This window comes from Schistocerca piceifrons, chromosome X, assembly GCF_021461385.2.
Source record: "Schistocerca piceifrons isolate TAMUIC-IGC-003096 chromosome X, iqSchPice1.1, whole genome shotgun sequence".
In the NCBI taxonomy this organism is placed as follows: domain Eukaryota; kingdom Metazoa; phylum Arthropoda; class Insecta; order Orthoptera; family Acrididae; genus Schistocerca; species Schistocerca piceifrons.
Window position 1 is genome coordinate 897,073,444 of NC_060149.1, and position 16,906 is coordinate 897,090,349.

Genomic DNA, 16,906 nt, shown 5'->3' on the forward strand with positions numbered 1-16,906 from the left:
CTGCGCAGCATTTGTGCACTGCCGCCGTCAGTGTCAGCCAGTTTGCCGTGGCATACGGAGCTCCATCGCAGTCTTTAACACTGGTAGCATGCCGCGACAGTGTGGACGTGAACCGTATGTGCAGTTGACGGACTTTGAGCGAGGGCGTATAGTGGGCATGCGGGAGGCCGGGTGGACGTACCGCCGAATTGCTCAACACGTGGGGCGTGAGGTCTCCACAGTACATCGATGTTGTCGCCAGTGGTCGGCGGAAGGCGCACGTGCCCGTCGACCTGGGACCGGACCGCAGCGACGCACGGATGCACGCCAAGACCGTAGGATCCTACGCAGTGCCGTAGAGGACCGCACCGCCACTTCCCAGCAAATTAGGGACACTGTTGCTCCTGGGGTATCGGCGAGGACCATTCGCAACCGTCTCCATGAAGCTGGGCTACGGTCCCGCACACCGTTAGGCCGTCTTCCGCTCACGCCCCAACATCGTGCAGCCCGCCTCCAGTGGTGTCGCGACAGGCGTGAATGGAGGGACGAATGGAGACGTGTCGTCTTCAGCGATGAGAGTCGCTTCTGCCTTGGTGCCAATGATGGTCGCATGCGTGTTTGGCGCCGTGCAGGTGAGCGCCACAATCAGGACTGCATACGACCGAGGCACACAGGGCCAACACCCGACATCATGGTGTGGGGAGCGATCTCCTACACTGGCCGTACACCACTGGTGATCGTCGAGGGGACACTGAATAGTGCACGGTACATCCAAACCGTCATCGAACCCATCGTTCTACCATTCCTAGACCGGCAAGGGAACTTGCTGTTCCAACAGGACAATGCACGTCCGCATGTATCCCGTGCCACCCAACCTGCTCTAGAAGGTGTAAGTCAACTACCCTGGCCAGCAAGATCTCCGGATCTGTCCCCCATTGAGCATGTTTGGGACTGGATGAAGCGTCGTCTCACGCGGTCTGCACGTCCAGCACGAACGCTGGTCCAACTGAGGCACCAGGTGGAAATGGCATGGCAAGCCATTCCACAGGACTACATCCAGCATCTCTACGATCGTCTCCATGGGAGAATAGCAGCCTGCATTGCTGCGAAAGGTGGATATACACTGTACTAGTGCCGACATTGTGCATGCTCTGTTGCCTGTGTCTATGTGCCTGTGGTTCTGTCAGTGTGATCATGTGATGTATCTGACCCCAGGAATGTGCCAATAAAGTTTCCCCTTCCTGGGACAATGAATTCACGGTGTTCTTATTTCAATTTCCAGGAGTGTATTTCATTCTTGACAACTTTGAGATTTTCTGCTGTTTCTATATTTTTCTGACTTCTGCATTAACATTTCATCAATTACATACAACATAAAATGAAAAATTTGTCCATTCACCAAAAGCACCAAGCTCTTCCACTTCACCATACACAACACACTGCACTGCCAACCAACTAATTATATACAACTATACTGTGGATGATCTAAATTATGTTCACTGAAATGCATGACTTCTGTTTTCTACACAATATTTTCACTTCCTTTTGGCAATATTTTATTACTCATACTAGCTTATAACTGTCCAGAATTGAAGCTGACAAGATTCCCACTCACTCACATACTGAGCTCTTGCTCATATGTAGATTATTGTCACTTTGATTATTTCTGGTACATAGTTACAGCTGCTGTTATGCATCCGAAAGGAGTTCCCTACTCTACATCCACACACATGCAGATTCACATGCAATAGTACACACATACTGAACAGCATGTGTCCATTTACCCACCCTTGCAATATGCACTCCCACTTCTCGTCCATATATAGCTGTGTCAGAACCACACATTTTAAGTTGTGAGGAAAGTGACCAATCCTGAAAGGCATGTTACACAGATGGTTCATTACAAGATAGTGTGTTGTAGCTTTCTTGAAATTGGCTCACATCCACGTGAATCTTCATTTTCAATTATACAACAACTGATTCAATCTCCTGGCTGTTAATTTCCCTTAGGTGGATCTGAAATAAAGGTCTCAAAGAAATAGTTTTTAAGTACTTGTCTGTGCTAGCGACATTTCAGTTTATCATACCAACTAATGGCAGAGACTGGTTATTGAATATATGACACATTTTTGACAAATGCCTTAGAATTATTTTTCTGCAGCAATGGTATCATAACTGTGGTACTCTATTGTGTCTTCAATATGTATCCAATATGAACTGGATCATTTTAATCTGGTCTGAACATGTCTTTATTCTCTTGACACAATAGTTGTCTCTATATTATAAAATTTCTTTATTCCTTTAATTATCTATAAACGATGCTTAGCAGCACATTTTTCAGATATTAATAAAATGTAAGATGGTTTTTAATAACTGAATATGCAGATTTCCTACCACATATGTTTTGTAAGAACATTTTTCAGTGACTATGCTGTAGATTCCTTTATTTTACAAATTTACTGAGTGCATACATCAGACTTTTTTCATTTTGATACCTTTCATATCTAGAATTTGGGATGCAGGATGTGAGAAATTGTTAATAATTTTTACCATTAAACTATCCACATTTAATGACAAGCCCCCAGAAATACTACAAGGGATGTTCAATAAGTAATGAAACACTTTTTTTTTTTCTTTTAGAAAATACACATTAACTTTGTTGTATTGAATTTTACACATTTATTCCGACTGGTTTCAATTTTCAACCATCATTGAGGGACCATACCAAACAGACAAATGAGTAATAAATGTTACTGTGGTTCTACAAGCATCCTTCATGCCCAGTCTCTGTATCTAAGTGGAATGAGTCACAATATTTCACTGATAACTATTAATGTGTATCACAATATGCCCTGTTGTATGGCATCATCTGTAGCATGATATTTCAAATATAAAAGTCGTATTGTTTTTTGCTTCATAAGAATATCTTTTGAGTATCTTTATGTATAATGTTCAGACTTAATGACTACGGGATGTGTATTTTTCATCAGTAACATGTACTGTTTATTTCTATTTGGTATAGTTACTGATGATGATTGAAGAACTGAAGCTAGTCACAATAAATGTGTAAAATTCAATACAGTCATGTTAACAGGCATTTCTAAAATATGTTCATGCTGTAGACAGTTGCCTAAAAATGTTTGGACATTTCTTTGTGGAAGCAGGTTGGTTTTATTCTGGATTCCAGTACACCAAATTATACTCGACTGTTTTCACCACAAAACCCTATTTTTCAAATCTCTGTTCCGTATGATAGCCTTATGCCACCTTACTGGGAGGGACCGTATGGCTGTCTCTACCTGTCAACATACGAGCCAACGTCTTGCTGTATCAATAACCTTCCCATCATACATGTAATGCTTCCCGGGGAATGCATCATTCATTGGGTCAAATAGATGGAAATCAGAAGGTGCGAGATCCGGGCTTGGATGAGTAACAGTCCAATGACATTTTGTGAGTTCCTCTCAGTGCACAGACTTGTGCGAGGCCTTGTGATGTCATGGAGGAGGAGAAGTTTGTTTGCATTTTTGTGCCAACACACATGCTGAAGCTCAAAAAATGGTTCAAATGGCTCTGAGCACTATGGGACTTAACATCTATAGTCATCAGTCCCCTCATGCTGAAGCCATTTCTTCGATTTCCTGAGGTTAGCACAACACACCTCAAGAGTTAATAATTGCAAACAAAACAAGCCCTTCAGAATCCCAGAAGACCACTGCCATGACTTTACTGGCTGAGGGTGCAGCTTTTAACTTTTTCTTCAGAGGAGAGGTCATGTGGTGCCACACCAAGGATTGCTGTTTTCTCTCCGTTTTGAAGTTATGAACCCTTATTTCACAGCCTGTGATGATGTTTGACAAAAAATTGTTGTGATCGGCCTCGTAACATGCAAGCAATTCTGCGAGCATGGTCCTTTTTGCTCTTTATGCTCTTCTGTTAGGCAGCAAGGAACCCAGCAGGCACACCTCTGAGAAGCCCATCTGGTGGACAAGAGTGTCAGCACTACCGACAGAAATGTCCAGTTGTGCACCGACGTGTTTGATGTTATTTGTTGATCACTTTGAATGAGAGTGTCCACATGTTCCAAGACTGCAGGAGTTACAGCTGTGTGCAGCCCACCGGTATGAAGGAGATCGGACAGGACTGCGCAAACTTGTTGCGATTATGACAAACGTCTGGCCGAATGACTCACTGTGTTTTGTTCACTGCCAGGTCTCTGCAGACATTCTGCAAGTGCCTATGAAAATATGTGATGCCCTGGTTTTCCAATAAAAGAAACTCAATGACAGCTCTCTACTTGGACTACACCTCTGTTACAGATGCCATTTTGAAGGCCACATATAGTGCCACCACCTATTGGAACTAACTTCATGAAATTATAGGGTCTGAAGCAGGAATATTCCACGATATCCCACTACAAATTCTGCATTTTATCAACTGAAAAGAAAAAAAAAATGTATTGCATTACTTATTGTATATATAGCTTTGAAGCTACTTCTAGTACCTCAGTTGGAAAATGAGCCATCTTAGTCAGATCTTACAAATCTAAGAGATAATCTGACACTTTTTATCTTCGGAAGTGCATGCTACCTTAATGATGAAGTCTCCACATAGCTACTATTATTTGAGATTCTTATAAACCCAGCCTAATACTATTTCAGTTACAAAACCTCCTACATACAAAACTGGAAAAAATGAATGCACCACAATTGAGAGACTACGAACATTAAAATTTGGGCACAACATTCAGACAATCTTTAAGCACAACATTTCAAGAAGAATTTTATTTAAATGAGACATTATCAGTCATTTAAAAGTATAGCCCTATATACTGGTATGGGTTTCTTGGAGGGGAAAGAAACTAATCTGAACTGTTGTACACATATAGTATCTAATAAACAGGCAAGATACATAGTCTATATCTCAACATTTTTTCTGTGATTTAGTTGATATTATGATTAGAGAATCAAACTAGGTCACTTATTCATCTTGAGTAATTCCCTAAAAGTATTTCTACTGCCAAAGTTATTTTTATTCCATCAGACCCAGTAGGCCTCCAGTTGTAGAGCAGGGTGGATTTCAGTAGCAGCAGCAGCTCTCAGTTTGTCCACATATTGCATAAATCATTAGGTTTTGTAGTATTCTTTCATGCTTCTGAACAGAAATACACACTACCTGTTTCTTTAACTGTGTTTAGCAGGATTATTTATTTTGTATAAGAGGTTGTGTATTTTGCTGTCACTTGTGTCCACTCAGCTACTGTTTTACCATAGTTTCCCACTGCTGCAATCGTTAAGTCTTGCTTCATTTACTTAATTCTGTGAGCTTTTCAAACAGTAAATATTCTGTAGAGCTCCAGCAGAACAGGGTAGAAAGCAGCAGCAGCTGCAGCAGCAGCAGCTCTCAGTCTAAACACACATTCTATATATTACATTTAGTTGAGTAGTACTCTTACATGCTAGGATGAATACAGAATGCACATGCAGTGAGTGGACACAGACAGTGAATAGCTGAAAATGCTGTTGGCCATAGTCAGCCATCACAGGCTGCTGCCTCACGGTGTAGCACTGGCGGGAAACTGGCATGTCGCATGGGACACCTCAGGTGTCGCTTGTTTTGCCCGTGGGCTATGCTGCTGAGGCACCTTCCATTGTACTTGATATGGGGAACTGTGCTCGCCACAAAATGAGTGGCAATGTGAGTCACGTTCACATCACTTGAGGCAGACAGTGAATGTGGCTGGCTGGTGTCATCCATTCACCCTGTGAGTCAACAGGTGGCCACTCTTCCAGCAGGATCCAAGCAGGCACACAGGGGGACAGGTTTGCTAGTTATTGGGAAGTCCAATGTTACATGCGCTATGGAGCCCCTTAGGGAAATAGAATTCAGGGCTGAAAAGGAGTCCAATGTGTGTTCGGTATGTCTGCTGGGGAGCCTCATCCAAGATCTGAAGGGGGCCTTGCCTGCAGCTATTGAAGGTGGTGATGATTAATAGTTTAGGGTACTAAATGGTGAGGTCATCAGCACCCTTGCTTGAAATAATTGCAAAGGAGGATGGTGAACATCTATTAAAAAATAACAAATTTTAAAATCAAGTTGTATCCTCACATGACTATTGAAAACACAGTCCTGACATTGTGAGAATTGTAAAAGAACAATCATACATTTGGACAAAACACAACAGAATAACTAGATTTATCTTTTGCTATTAAGCAAGGATAAAATATCAGTACAGACATAGTTAAAAAGAGGACAGACAGGTGACTGTGGCTAAGTGACTACTTAGAAATAATTGGTGACTGAGCCACTCTGCAACACATTAAAACTCACACCCAATATTGTGGGAAAAGTCCTGACATCACACAAAATCTTAAAACAGAAACTACACTCACCTTACTATCAGTTAAGATAACACACACATCTGTGTTCAGGTCATCATATAAAACACACTCAATTAAAATACTTTGTATCGACACACTGGGGGTGTAAGAGAAAGCCCTGCATCAATGGGCAGTGTCCCACTCCAAGCTTGCCCTCGAGTTGTCATATAAAACACACTCAATTAAAATATGTCATATCGACAGCTGTGTTCCACATCTGTGACACACTGGGGCTACTTGGGACAAGATAAAGCCAGGTTTCAATTGACAAAGTCCTGCTTTAACCCTTTTAAGACCTACTTCTTCAGCTCATTGTTGTCTGAGGGTCAGAAGCCATGATTGCACTGATGGTTTTACTGAAAGCAGCTTATTATTCCTCACTTCCAGCCACTGAGCCTCCCCACCAACACATGGTCTTCTGGGTCACAAATATGGCAATAGCCTGAAGGGGGACTGAACAGCAAGCAGAAGATGGAAGGTAGCAAGCCTCCTTGGCAACAGCAGCAGCAAGTTCATTTCCCCTGACCCCTATGTGCCCTGGAACCCAGCAGAAAATTATTTTGTACCTTGTTGCTGCAGAAGGCAGAGAGCATCCTGCATTTCTTGAACCATCTGATATGCTGGGTACATATGACCAATAGCAAGTAGGGCACTTTGGGAATCTAAGCAGATAAGGAATTTATTGCCGCAATACCATCTCATCTGCTCTAGTGCCCTCAGGACAGGACAGCAAACAATTCTGCATAATAAACTGAAAACTGTTTTGGGAGCCCTGTCCTGGGGACACTGTCAGAGAACACAATGGAGCAACCGATACAAATCCCCATGCTTAGACCAGTCTGTGTAAGCACTAATAAATCCAGTTGGTGGTTTAAAATGTCGTTAAATTTAATTTTAATAATATATTCTGGGGTACAATTATTCCTATATTCAGTCAATTTAAAAAGTAACCTAAGCCTCATCAGCAGCCAGGGGAATCCCATATTCCACTCCCAGCTTTGGACCCCAGTACACTTCACCTGTGGTAACCAAAGGCTCTACTTCACACTGATACCAAATGGTTTAATTTGCCCGTGGACAGTTACAGAACAGATGTTCTAGTGGCGGCTGTGCAACGGAGATGAATGCTGATGATTAGGGAATGGAAAGAGCCCTATATGCTTGGGTGCCACAAGGAGAAAATTTTGAATAAACAGTGGAGGCTTACCAGCCTTGGCACACAACCTGGACTTGTGCAACAAGTCGCTGTTGACTGCCTAATACCCTCATGGTGAATTGTGTCCAGCATTTTCAGGTATGAAGGCATTGCTGATCCACAAATCTAGCATCCATATTCAAGCAGGGGTCACACAAATGCTTTACAAAGTCAGAATAGACGTGCTCTGTTGACTACCTATCACTAACGCATCTAAAGATTTTATAATTAAATTTTCCTCAAGACATTTAAGTCTCATCTTTATCTACAATAATGATGGAACCTGAATAAATGAATTAAAATTTGTGCCACGGCTGGGTTCAAGTCCCATCTGATTTGTTGAGTACATATGACCAATAGAAAGTAGGGCACTTTGGGAATATGAGAAGACGAGGAATTTATTGCCATAATCCGGCCATGGTACAAATTTTAATTCATTTATTCAGCTTCCATCATTATCGTATTTAATGATGGTCAAAGCCCCGAGGGATCTGATCTTCAGTTCTTTAAGATGGGGCAGACATGTCAGACTCTCATCGAAAGTGAGACCCAGATATTTCATCTTTTCCTTAAAAGTGAGAATGGTATTACCCAGTTTTAAAACAAGTGAATTAAAAAGAGTGGGAGCATTTAAAATCAACACACATAGAGCTTTCTCCAAAGAGAATTTAAAGCCTAATATGTTTGACCATTCTTCCAGCTACCTGATCATCAAGTGTAACTGATGATTAGCCATTGCAAGTTTGGTGGTGGCACAGCAGATGGAGAAGTCATCCACAAACAAAAACAACACTGTGCAGGATGCCTTGTGCACGTAATACTGTTGATTGAAATGGTGAACGCTACTACACCTAAAACACTTCCTCGAGGGACGCCGTTGCCCTGCTTAAAATGGCCAGATAGGGTATTCAGACAGGACATTCCCGATCTTGTACCAAAAATACATATCTGATAGGAAGGGCTGTATGAATGTGGAGAGATTTCCAAGGAAATACCGCCTGCAAAGCTACAACAAAATATTATGGCTCCAGTTAATAGCATAGACTTTTCCCAAATCAAAGAGTAAACCGAAAAGGTGTTGGTAATGTACGAAAGCCTGTTGAATTGTAACTTCGAGCAGGATCAAGTTATTGAGACTGGAATTATACCTCTTGAACCCGCACTGGGAGCGAATGAGAAGTGACCTGGTTTCGAGAATCCACACTAGTCATTGGTTGACCATATACTCCACTGTCTTTCCTATGCAGCTTGCGAGGCTGACAGTGTGATAACTACTGGGGTTAGTCCAATTATTCACTGGTTTTAAAATTGTGATTAAATCAGATTCTTTCCACAAGTTGGGAAAGTCTCCTGTCATCCAGATTTCATTAAAGAGTTGGGTTCAACTGTTTCAACATGCTGTACATTATCAGGTCATGACTGGGCACAATATGATGAGCAGAATCCAACTCCCAAACAGAGAAAGGTTAGTTGTATTCTTCAACTTTGGTGGAACGAAAATCAAAACCAACCCTTTCCTGCATCTCCCAATAATGACGGGAAGCTGGATTCTGGCTAGAATCAGCTGTAATGGTCTTGTACAGTTCAGCTATAACCTGAGCAATGTCTCTCAGTGATGTTAAGAGGCACCCCTGCTGTCATGCAGATGCTGTTGGCAGTTGTGAGTTCCACCTGGAAATTCTCCCAATGGCTTCTCATGCTCTGCTTGTGGGTGTAGACCTACTGATGATATTCAGGAACTCTTGCTTACTCCCTCAAATTATTTACTATTATGATGCTCAACACGGCAATCAGCAATAGTTCGCATAGAGTGACCTAGGTAACTGTTATGACACTTGCAAGGAATATTACAAATCCCCTGGTATCTTTAACAGGATGCAACATTTCTTTAATTTTTTTAGGTGGCCAGATGGCCAGTCCGATTCATTGCCTGGTTAAGACTCTACCTATTTTAGTTATTGTTGTACTGTAGAATGGAAGCTGCACTATGTGTGGGTCCTAATGGCTTCATTGAATTGCTTTGTGTGTGTCTCAGTTTCCTCGACAGTGTTGAAGTAATATCACAGACAGAATGCTTGTTCCTTTTGAAATAGTTAACCTTGGATACAAGGTGCTCCTTGTCTAAAATAGTCTTGGCTCTAGCTATTTGGGTGCTTAGCATAGCGCTCTTCTGAGATGGATCACGAAAGCTACATCCACGGAGGTATGTCTGTGTGCATTGGTTTTCAATAGACAGAATGGCTGTATTGTCACTCTGCTTTTTGTTCGACCAATACATCTAAGAAAGGCAACTTCCTGTCCTCCTCCATTCTGCTGTAAATATGTTAAGACATATAATGTTCATATGGTCAATGAACTGCTTCATCGACATATCTGAAGAAACAGGCTGGATGGATGAGAGCACTATTCAATGCTCATTCTTCGAAATCCTCCACGAAAAAAATTATCTATGATAGGCGAAAGGGGTGAACGCATGGTTGTTTCATCAGTAATTTCATAATAATTTCCACAGTATGCCAAACTGCAGAGAAATCTTCATGATAGGTCCTTTACATGTGTTACTGTAAGACCAATTTCTTGCTATTTAAGGTCATGATACACAATAGATGGACACGTACAGTCACTGTAACACACTGGACTTGCATTCGGGAGGACAACGGTTCAAACCCCGTCCGGCCATCCTGATTTATGTTTTCTGTGATTTCCCTGAATCTCTTCAGGCAAATGCCGGGATGGTTCCTTTGAAAGGACATGGTTGATTTCCTTCCCTAATCCAATAGGACTGATGAACTTGCTGTGTGGTCCCCTCCCCCAAATCAACCACCCAACCAGTCACTGTAACACAGAGGACTTTCAAACTTCTAAGTGAAAGATGAATTGCTTTTCCATCTAATGCATTTGCCTCTTCTTCCAGTGATGATGATCTCATTGACAGAAACTGGTACACAGTAAAGATTTATTTATACAATTTATGGTTAAACATGCAGTTCTTTAAGTCTAAATATGGGTCTACAGTGGTCTACTATACACTGAGGTGACAAAAGTCATAGGATACCTCCTAATATCATGTTGGACATCCTTTTGCCATGTGCAATGCAACTCAACTTGTCATGGACTCAACAAGTCATTGAAAGACCCCCGCAGAACTAATGAGCTATGCTGCCTCTATAGTCATCCATAACTGTGAAAGTGTTGCCAATGCAGGATTTTGTGCATGAACTGACCATTCAATTATGTCCCATACATGTTCATGGGAGTCGTGTTGGGCAATCTGGGTGGCCAAATCATTCGTTCGAATTGTCCAGAATGTTCCTCAAACCAGTCATAAACAACAGTGGCCCTGTGAAATGGCGCACTGTCATCCATAAAAAAATCCATCATTGTTTAAGAACAAGAAGTCCGTGAATGGCTGCAAATGGTCACCAAGTAGCCAAACATAACCATTTCCAGTAAATGATGAATTCAGTTGGACCAGAGAACCCAGTCCATTCCAAGTAAACACAGCCCACACCATTACGAAGCCACCACCAGCTTGCATAGTGCCTTGTTGACAACTTGGGTCCATCGCTTCATGGGGTCTGCACCACACTCCTACCATTTAATCAGCTCTTACCAACTGAAATAGGGACTCATCTGACCAGACCACAGTTTCCCGCTTGTCAAGGATCCAACTGATTGGTCACGAGCCCCAGAAAGATGCAGCAGGTGATGTCACGCTGTTAGCAAAGGCACTTGCGTCAGCTGTTTGTTTGATTTTTGGAGTTATTTGAAGCAGTGTTGCTTATCTGTTGGTATTGAAAATTCTACGCAAATGCTGCTGATCTCGGACGTTAACTGAAGGCCATCAGCCACTGCATTGTTTGTGGTGAGAGGTAATGCCTGAAATTAGTATTCTTGGCACACTCTTGACACTGTGGATCTTGCAATATTGAATTACCTAACAATTTATGAAATGGAATGTTCTGTGTGTCTAGCTACAACTACCATTCTACTTTCAAAGCCTGTTTTAATTCCTGTTGTGTGGCCATAATCGCATTAGAAACCTTTTCACATGAATTACCTGAGTAGAAATGACAGCTCTGCCAATGTACTACCCTTCTATACCTTGTGTATGGGGTACTACCACCATCTGTATGTGCAAATATCATTATCCTGTGACTTTTGTCACCTTAGTGTAGATGCCTATACTTCGGTTAAATACTTTTCCACCTTGTATGAAGGGGAGAGCTGATAACACAGATGGTTGGTTTCAGTGGTATGCCATCTTTCTGTACATTGGCATGCAAAACATAAGGACAAAAGTAGCTTTCACATGACATGTTACTGGGAAGCTTGACGAAACTTGGACATTTAAAAAAAAAAAGAAAAAAAAAAGAACTGCTACAATATAATATAGAAGACAACTGAAAGAAGTACACAGTGAGATGAACAGAAATGACAGTTTTATTCAAAGACAATTCTTACACTGAAGTCAGCGTGTTTATGATGGTTCCCTGGACATTACAAAAGGCAGAATATGGTTCTTAACAGTGTTCCACTCGTCCACCTGTACATTTGACAATTGTTGGATCATCGCTGGTGCATATGGGTGTGCTGGAAAACATCTCCCCATTGCATCCAATACATGCTCAAAGGGCTTTAAGTTGAAGGAATGGACAGGCGAGGCCATTCACCGAATATCCTCTCGTTTCAAGAGCTCCTCCAGCTGAGCTGTTCGATGCAGTCTCGCATTATTATACATAAAAATAAAGTCTGGGTTGAATACACCCCTGGAAAGATGCAGAAGGGGGAGGAGTAGAGTGACATGTGTTCCTCCATTCATTGACCAGTGAGTGCACCATGTTAAAAGACTTGAACGTCAGTAAGCGAATGCAACATTATTGCTCACCATGAAAACAATCATGTTCGACAACGTTCCTGGGTGCATTGTGTGTTCCCACCTCTCGCTATATGAGGGTGCATCCAAAGTCACTAGTCAAGCTACATACACTCCTGGAAATGGAAAAAAGAACACATTGACACCGGTGTGTCAGACCCACCATACTTGCTCCGGACACTGCGAGAGGGCTGTACAAGCAATGATCACACGCACGGCACAGCGGACACACCAGGAACCGCGGTGTTGGCCGTCGAATGGCGCTAGCTGCGCAGCATTTGTGCACCGCCGCCGTCAGTGTCAGCCAGTTTGCCGTGGCATACGGAGCTCCATCGCAGTCTTTAACACTGGTAGCATGCCGTGACAGCGTGGACGTGAACCGTATGTGCAGTTGACGGACTTTGAGCGAGGGCGTATAGTGGGCATGCGGGAGGCCGGGTGGACGTACCGCCGAATTGCTCAACACGTGGGGTGTGAGGTCTCCACAGTACATCGATGTTGTCGCCAGTGGTCGGCAGAAGGTGCACGTGCCCGTCGACCTGGGACCGGACCGCAGCGACGTACGGATGCACGCCAAGACCGTAGGATCCTAGGCAGTGCCGTAGGGGACCGCACCGCCACTTCCCAGCAAATTAAGGACACTGTTGCTCCTGGGGTATCGGCGAGGACCATTCGCAACCGTCTCCATGAAGCTGGGCTACGGTCCCGCACACCGTTAGGCCGTCTTCCGCTCATGCCCCAACATCGTGCAGCCCGCCTCCAGTGGTGTCGCGACAGGCGTGAATGGAGGGACGAATGGAGACGTGTCGTCTTCAGCGATGAGAGTCGCTTCTGCCTTGGTGCCAATGATGGTCGTATGCGTGTTTGGTGCCATGCAGGTGAGCGCCACAATCAGGACTGCATACGACCGAGGCACACAGGGCCAACACCCGGCATCATGGTGTGAGGAGCGATCTCCTACACTGGCCGTACACCACTGGTGATCGTCGAGGGGACACTGAATAGTGCACGGTACATCCAAACCGTCATCGAACCCATCGTTCTACCATTCCTAGACCGGCAAGGGAACTTGCTGTTCCAACAGGACAATGCACGTCCGCATGTATCCCGTGCCACCCAACCTGCTCTAGAAGGTGTAAGTCAACTACCCTGGCCAGCAAGATCTCCGGATCTGTCCCCCATTGAGCATGTTTGGGACTGGATGAAGCGTCGTCTCACGCGGTCTGCACGTCCAGCACGAACGCTGGTCCAACTGAGGCACCAGGTGGAAATGGCATGGCAAGCCATTCCACAGGACTACATCCAGCATCTCTACGATCGTCTCCATGGGAGAATAGCAGCCTGCATTGCTGCGAAAGGTGGATATACACTGTACTAGTGCCGACATTGTGCATGCTCTGTTGCCTGTGTCTATGTGCCTGTGGTTCTGTCAGTGTGATCATGTGATGTATCTGACCCCAGGAATGTGCCAATAAAGTTTCCCCTTCCTGGGACAATGAATTCACGGTGTTCTTATTTCAATTTCCAGGAGTGTATGTTCTCATCTGAGAAGAGCATGTGACCCCACCTCTTGTAGGTCCAGTCTGTATGCTCTACGTATCATTGCAAATGGAGCTGCAGATGTGCGGGTATCAACAGAAAACAATGTACTGGTCCTTGGGCAAAAATACTACCCCCATGCAGTTGCCATATCACTGTGAAGTGTGAGATTGCATGGCTTCTAGTTCTGTTAAATGTGTTGCAATTGCATGCAGAGTTTGGCAGGGGTACCTTCTTGCCTGTTGCACAATGTAGCAGTTATCTTCATCTGCTGGCGTAGTTGACCGTTATCAACCACTTACTCTTCTTCAGTCAGCAGTGACTGTGGTTTTGAATGGTTCCCATGCATGTGAAACAATGCTGTGAGCAATGCCAAACTTCTGGGCAACACTCATCACACTTTGCTCTCCTTCCAATTTCCATGACTCTTCCCTATGTGGAGTCATCCAGATGTTGTCTCCAGGTCACCACAGTAAATCATAACTGCTTGGTGACTGACACACACATTGCCTTTTCCCATTCCTTCAACCACCAACCACCTCATCCTGCAGGACTACCCCTATCTGGTACTATAGTCATGCTGACCTAATGCAATGTGATATCCCGCTTTCTCTGCATGACTTTGAGACTTCTGCCAACAAGTTCTTGCACTTTTATTCATTTCTATTGCATTATTAATATATTATATTAATATATCTATCTCATCCTTAAGTTTTGCAGAGTAAGTTATTTAAGGCAGACTCTACGACTCGTATTCTTCACAAATTTGTCACAGGAGCCAGAGTTCATCCATCTTCCAGCTAAGTGACATTGTAGGATGCCATTAGAGAATCTGATGGCCTTCATCAATGTTGTCAGGGGATAAGAGGGTGTCACTTCAGCATGCACCATGTACGTGATGTAATTCAGCCAATCAGATGTCATTTTATGAACACAGATATGGGAGCCTCACCAGTTTCATAACAGTCAGACTTAGCTCCCTGATGATGATAATGGAGGCAATCATCTAAAGCTCAGAGTTTTATCTATATTTGATGCAGCAAGATGACATGCAAACTTTTTATCCAAGAGCTCTATTGCAAAAAACCTTATAGCAATTTTGCAGAGGTTGTTTTTGCCCCTAATATTTTTATCACTTTCCACTATTTTTTGAGAAACATAAGCATTCATAATCACAAAGGAAATTAAAGAATATATGCATGATAAAACAGTTGTCCAAATACAAAGTTTTTTCTGAAAGTGTCTCAGTAAGACGTTCTAGAAGAAAAAACAGACATTATTCTTATGATATGCTTCTGTATTATGAAAATATTATCCTTGTAAGTCATAAAAATCTCCCCCTCATCCCCTCCTCAAAAAAAAAAAAAAAAAAAGAGCAATTGTAAATGTGAATAATAAACTAACTCCATCAATCATTTATCTCTTATCAATTGTTTACATCTAAGCTAAGCGTTCTCCAATCATGGTTGCGCTCTATATATAATACGAAGCATGTGGTATAGAAAAAAAAAATTTTAATCAACAAAAAAACTCATCAGTATTGGAGTCACACTGTGTGTCAGTTTTACACTGTAGTAAATACTGATACAGACATATCTGCAATGCACACCAACATGCAATCAAGTAACCACAAACATGTAAAATCTATAGCAATAAATGTTGATTATCGGCCATTTTTTTCTAAATTTTCTATTTACTATTCCTACTGGAACAAGTAACCCTTGATCTAGAGGCTAAAAAGAGTTGAATACATAACACCAACCTTAACTTTCTCTCTTCTGTGGTCCTTCATAGTGACAGGACTGGATGCTGTGGAGCTGTCAGGTGTCTGTAAAGGTCCTAGCAAATGTAAATTTATATTTGAATAAGTATTAGAATTGATCTTCCAGTTCTGAGCACCCAGGCCAAATTCATCTTTGCTTTCTTGCATACTTTGTGACTTCTTCTCAATGTTTAAAAGCGAATCAAACTTCTCTGACATAATGTTAAATTCTGTGTTATCCATTGTGTCCTGCTTGTCACTGTATAATTTATTGGAGGAAATTATATAATGATCATCTTTTGCATTAAAGCTGTTGGTCACCTCATCTTCTGGGTCAAGTTCATCTTGAAACCTTGTGACAAGAGGATTTGTATTGTCCACATCACTGTAAATCAAGCAAAAAAGACACATGAAAATTAAATTTAATTTGTACATATAAAAATTGTGCACATTTTTAATAATTATAATAATTATTTTTAAAAATAAAATGGTTGTGGTAGATGCTCCTCAGCTATTGTGCTTTCATCATTCATCAGAGCTCACAGATATTCTCTCTTCTGTCAATCTATAGTGTCCAAGATGAGGCAGCTAAGGTGGCAGCAGAAGATGAAAGAGGCCATAGGCATGGAGCGGGAGAATTAGGATTAGGAAGGGTGGAGGGGGGGAGAGAGGGGGAGGGTGAGAGAGGGGAGGGGGAGAGAGGGGGAGGGTGAGAGAGGGGAGGGGGGAGAGAGAGGGAGGGTGAGAGAGAGAGGGGAGGGGGAGAGAGAGGGGAGGGGGAGAGAGAGGGGAGGGGGAGAGACAGGGGAGGGGGAGAGAGAGGGGAGGGGGGAGAGAGGGGAGAGAGAGGGGAGAGGGGGGAGAGGGGAGGGGGGAGAGGGGGAGAGATGGGGTGATAGAGGGGATGAGGGAGGGCAGGGGTGGGGGATGGAGGGAGCGAGAGGGGAGGGCAGGGGCAGGGGTGGGGGATGGAGGGAGCGAGAGGGGAGGGCAGGGGCAGGGGTGGGGGTGGGAGGGAGTGAGAGGGGAGGGCAGGGACAGGGGTGGTGGTGGGGGGAGGGAGGGGGAGAGGGGGGAGGGAGGGGGAGAGAGGGGATGAGGGGGGCAGGGGCGGGGGTAGGGAGAGAAAGGGGGAAAGGGGGGAGGAAGAGGGAGGGAGGGAGGGAGGGAGGGAG

General features: G+C 43.4%; 1 protein-coding gene across 2 annotated transcripts in view; it reads right to left on the reverse strand.

Moving 5' to 3' along the window:
* The window catches only part of LOC124722868 (rab-like protein 6), a 180,751-nt gene that overhangs the window by 30,394 nt on the left and 133,451 nt on the right, over positions 1-16,906 (reverse strand). The window contains exons 9-10 of one of the 2 annotated variants that reach the window (XR_007006454.1): positions 15,732-16,116; positions 1,768-1,995 (exon numbers count right to left, since the gene is read on the reverse strand). Coding sequence is in view for 1 of the 2 variants with exons in the window: in XM_047248000.1 (XP_047103956.1) it covers positions 15,732-16,116 (385 nt within the window). In the remaining variant the exon portion in view is untranslated. The remainder of the gene's footprint in view (positions 1-1,767; positions 1,996-15,731; positions 16,117-16,906) is intronic. The other variant, XM_047248000.1, reaches the window with a different exon arrangement.